This window comes from Lepidochelys kempii, chromosome 1 (genome assembly GCF_965140285.1).
Source record: "Lepidochelys kempii isolate rLepKem1 chromosome 1, rLepKem1.hap1, whole genome shotgun sequence".
Lineage (NCBI taxonomy): Eukaryota > Metazoa > Chordata > Testudines > Cheloniidae > Lepidochelys > Lepidochelys kempii.
The window spans coordinates 4,988,085-4,993,152 of record NC_136380.1 but is presented as its reverse complement, the minus strand read 5'-3'; the positions used below and the strand labels follow the sequence as shown (position 1 = coordinate 4,993,152).

The window sequence follows — 5,068 nt, the reverse complement described above, 5'->3', positions numbered from 1 at the left end:
GTACCCAGCCTCAGACCTCCATCCAGGCACACCTGTCAAATGGATGATGATAATTTCTGAAAATCTTTTCTCATCATATGACAGAAAAGGTTCTCCCAATCCCAAAAGGATCGGCCACACACCCAAGTCAAATTATAACTTAGATCTTACCCAAAATACACACTTAGAGCCAATTCTTATTAATTAAACGACAATTTATTAACAAAGAAAAGACAGAGAATGTTGGTTGAAAGATCAATATACATACAGACTTGAGTTCAATTCTTGAGGTCCAGATACATGGCAGAGATGATGAGTTTGTAGCTGCCAAAAGTTCTTTTAGAAATACTCCACAGGTTATAGTCCAATGTCCATATTCAGGGTGACTCCAGCCAATGACTGGGGATCTCAAATCTTATGGCTTAGGGTTTCCCCCTCTTGAAACCCAAAGCAGATCTGAGATAAAGAAGGATCGTGTTGCAGGGTCTTTATACATTTCCAGCAGCCTCTTTGCCCGAGAGAACAATAGGCTTAACTTTCTGTCTCCCAAACATCATGGCAATTAGCACAGGGCAATTTATCCATTCAACAGTTTATATACAGGTTACCACAACCTTCAAAGAGACATATCAACAATAATAATGTTTCACTCAAGTGTCATCATAAATGTTAACATTACTGTTTTGATCTTTGAATCAAAGCTATAGTAATAGACAAGACTTGTTTGTTTACATCACAAGACCTGAGAAAACATCTACCCTTCTATCTCTAACTTGCATTTCAAAGTTCTAATCTAACTGAGTGCAATCACCCAATTATCATCTACATCTCTTCTTCACATGTTTTTAAAGTTCGACCATGGGTCATGTCAGTCTATCAGTTAAGTAACTCTTTCTGGCCCTGTATCACCTTTCATTGAGATATTATATTATACCCATATAATGTCACACCAGGATTCCTGGGAGGCTGAACCCCCAGTCTCCTCATGGTCACTTAGGACAGGGCCTACGGTGTTCCCTGCTCCAGGGTACTGTATTCACTGGATGCTTCCCTGACCCACTGATCACGACATTAAATTCTAACAAAATATAGTTTATTAAACAGCAACTATAAGGAAAATAAGGAAAAACAGGAAAGGTTCAAGGAAACAAGAAACTTACTCCACGGGCACAGGGACAACACAGACAGCTGTCCCTGGGACATAAGGAAAGTTCACTGTCAGCTCCTCCTGCCCAGTTTGTGGCTGCACTGCAGTGATACCATGGGTCAGACACTTACTCTGGCAGTGGTCACACCCTCAGGGTCTTGGTGGCAGGACCCTTCTCCCGGGCATCTGACCTCTCAGCAAATTCACATTCCACTTTCTGAGATCAGGTGATGGTCAGAGAGAGGGAACTCAGCAATTGGGAGAGCAGTGTTTGGTGATAGAGTGAGAAGACATTAGGTGTGAGGAATTTCTCACACTGTGCGCTTGCATAATGCTGAGCTCAGCCAAACTGGGACAGGGCACCCTTGATTAATGAGGAGATCTCCTTTCCCCTCTTGTCACACAGGTTTCAAAGCAGTGGCCCTGCAGCAATTAACTTCTGCAGGTGTATTTGCCAACTTTGTTACGAAGCTCTTTGGTTTTGGCACCATAAATGATAGGGTTGAGCATGGGAGGAACAAGAAGATAGAGGTTGCTCAAGATGATGTGAATGTGGGGAGCAATGCCCTGACCAAAACGGTGTGCCAGGTTTGAGAAGAGGGAGGGAGTATAATACATCAGCATCACAAAGATGTGGGCTGTGCAAGTGCTGAGGGCTTTTTCATGGGCTTTCTTCGAGGACATTCTGAAGATGGCCCTGATGATTAGACCATAGGAGAGCACAATGAGTGGCAGGTCTAACACCATGATTAGAAACATTAACACCAAGCCATACATCCTGTTGACTGTGATGTCCCCACACGAAATCTTCGCCACAGCTATGTGCTCACAGAACGTGGTGGGGATAATGCGGTTGGCACAGAATGGCAGCCTTCTCAGGAGCAGGGGCATGGGCAGAGAGAAGAGAACAGCTCTTACCAAACCGACTAGCCCAAGCTTAGCTATTCTTGCATTGGTGAGGAAAATGGTGTATCTCAGAGGGTTACATATGGCAACGTAGCGATCGATGGCCATCGTCACAAGGATAGCTGAGTGCATAATAGAAAACATGTGAAGAAAGAACATCTGGGTGAGGCAGCCACCCACAGTAATGACTTTCAAATTGAACCAAAATATACACAGTGCCTTTGGCACGATGGCGGTAGACGTGGCAATGTCTGTGAGTGCCAGTATGCAGATCAGCAGGTACATTGGCTTGTGTAGTGTCTGCTCTTTGCTTACAACAAACAGAAGTGTGAAATTTCCCAGCAGGCCAATAATATAGGATATAGAGAAAGGGATTGAAATCCATTCATGGGCAGTTTCCAGGCCAGAGATGCCTGTTAGGATGAAAATTGAAGGGTCAAAGGGGGTGAGGTTCATATCTGCCATGAGTTGCTTGATAGGTCTAATGGGCTCAGAAATACACAAGGCGCCTGTGAAGAGAGAGAAGTATAGAGTGGTGGGTTACATGCTTTATAGGAACTAGAACAGTAAATATACTATACTTATTACATATATAGAAAGCCAATCAAACCAGAGAATGGGCAGCAGGATGGAAGATGAACTTTGATGTCAATAACTGCAACGTGTATACCTATTGGAGGAAAAAACTTGAATGCCTCAAACACGTAACAATGTTCTAATTTAACTGTGTGAACTCAGGACAGGGATCTGGGTGTCACAATACACTGCTCTGTGAAACTCTGCTCACAGTGCAGGCATGGACAGAAATTGAGGAAAGCATTGGATTCCTGCAGGAATGGGGTAGGGAATCCTACAGGAAATACGATGCCCTGAAAATAGTCAGCCAATGTTTCACCCTCCTCTAGACTCCTCAGTGTAATACTGGGCACCCTTTTCACACAGGATATTGCAGATCTGGAGGGGTTCATGCAATGGCAACAAGAATGATCAATGATCCGGTGAAAATGTCATGCACAGAGTGACTGAAAAGAGTGGGATTGTTACCTTAGAAAGGAGATGAACAGCAGAGGACATGAGAAAATCTTGATAATACTGACTGGTAGAAAGGTAGTACAGTCCATGAGATAAACAAGAGACAGGAAGGGTTTGGACATTTACATGAAAAGTGAGATTATCTAGTCACAATAGTTACAGCTAAATAAATACTTCGGAAAATCCATATGTCCACGTATTCCAGGGCTCAAGCCAATCTCTACTGTTATTCCTTAGGGTGAGACCCTCATCACAATCAAGTCACACATCTATTGATGGGTTTCTTACACCTTTTTCTGCAGCACCTGGACAAGTGTGATACGTGATGCATTCCCTATGTTGGAAAGGAACCAAGTTTCTCCCATGGAAACAGACATGGTCATGCTAAACTATGACTTTGTGCTCAACAGAATGGGCATGAAGGGCAAAAGGTTCTTTGTATTTCAGGCTGAACCTCTGTTACTTCCACTGTTTCTTCTTATGAGACACTGTCTTGCAGGCACGCAGCTTATAATTTTCTGAATATGATTATCATATTTGTATGCATGTACCATTTTTGTATCTGAAGTTATGAACGCTGACTATGTATCTGTATTGCAAATGCCATTCTGTGCCAACCGCATTATCCCCACCATGTTCTGCGAGTACATAGCTGTGGCAAAGATTTCATGTGGGGACATCACAGTCAACAAGACTTATGGCTTGGTGATAATGTTTCTAGTCATGCTGTATATGATCTACAGCTCGCCCACCCTTAGAGGCCATTGGGCCACTCCAGTTGAAGTTACTGGGGCCTCATGATGGGAGTAAATCAGGCCATTTAATTCCGTCCCTACATGCTGGGTGAACTACTGGATGTGTGGGACCAGTTTCACCCTTAGTGTTTAACTTTCAGCTCCCACCTGTAAAAATCGTGGCTTCAGATCCTGCTACAGAGAGTGATGAGTCTGAAGGAAAGACCTAGTTTATGTCACGTTCTGAGACCGGGTATGAAAGTTGGGGATTCCAGAACACATGAGCCCTGATTTTGTTATTTGCAGTGGCCACTGAAGACAGAATGTGAGGGCAGAATATGACCACTGTGCAACCCATTCTTGTTGTGAACCCTCTGGTAACACAGACACCCACTGCAGAGGCTTTGGCTGCACTTCCTTACAGTGCAATGATATTACTGAATTTGAAAACTTGAGTGAACCAGAGGGAAAACGACACAGCTCCAAAAAGGAGGCTACAGAGACAGATAAAAGGACACAGGAAGAGACAAGGAACTGATCTGAAAAATAAATATTTCCAATACATTTGTAATTCCAAAGTTACCAGGTAAATCCCTTTCTGTTTCTGACAATTCATATCTCTGTGCTGGTGAATTCTTGCCCAAACAGTTCTTGACTTTAACCCTGGAACCCTTCCTGAGCCCTCAGCACTAACTTTAATGCAGAAACAGGCAACTCACCAAAATCCTGCTCAGCAGAGAGAGGAAATCTCATTACAGCGACATGAAGGCAGAGCCCTGAGAATCAGTGTATGAATCTCAAATGTCTGAGACTCAGCATGCTGGACAATGACCTTTATGATTCACCTGAACAGATCCTGTGGATTCTCAGGTTGGCCAGAACTCACTTACAACTCCCTCAGCTCCCTGAGCAGAGAGTGGGAAGAGAAGAAAATAGACGCTGGAAAACTTCAGCTTGAGAGCCTCCCCTGGGAGTGAAATGATTTGCCAATTCCCAGGGCTCAGATTCTCAGGGGAAACAGTCTTGCAGACCGTTCAGCCTAACAACTGATGATTGTTTTCTTTTCTGTGTGTAATGTACTGACATCTGCGCTGTGTGCGGAAATGCTGCCACAACATAGAAGACCAAAAATCATTTTCAGCTGATCACAGCAGAGTATCAATGCATACCATCAAGGCAGTGGTAACATCCATTCCATTAGACTCTGAAATTCACTGCCACCCTGTGGAAGCCAAAAGATGTGATCCTGAACGGATGCAAGCCAAACGGC

The 5,068-nt window shown here is 43.7% G+C and overlaps 1 protein-coding gene across 1 annotated transcript; it reads right to left on the bottom strand.

The window, feature by feature from the left end:
• Positions 1–1,558: 1,558 nt before the first annotated feature.
• On the bottom strand, positions 1,559–2,497 carry LOC140905573 (olfactory receptor 52D1). Its single transcript, XM_073329096.1, has one exon. It carries the CDS (start codon positions 2,495–2,497, stop codon positions 1,559–1,561), a length of 939 nt encoding a protein of 312 aa, XP_073185197.1.
• Positions 2,498–5,068: the final 2,571 nt, after the last annotated feature.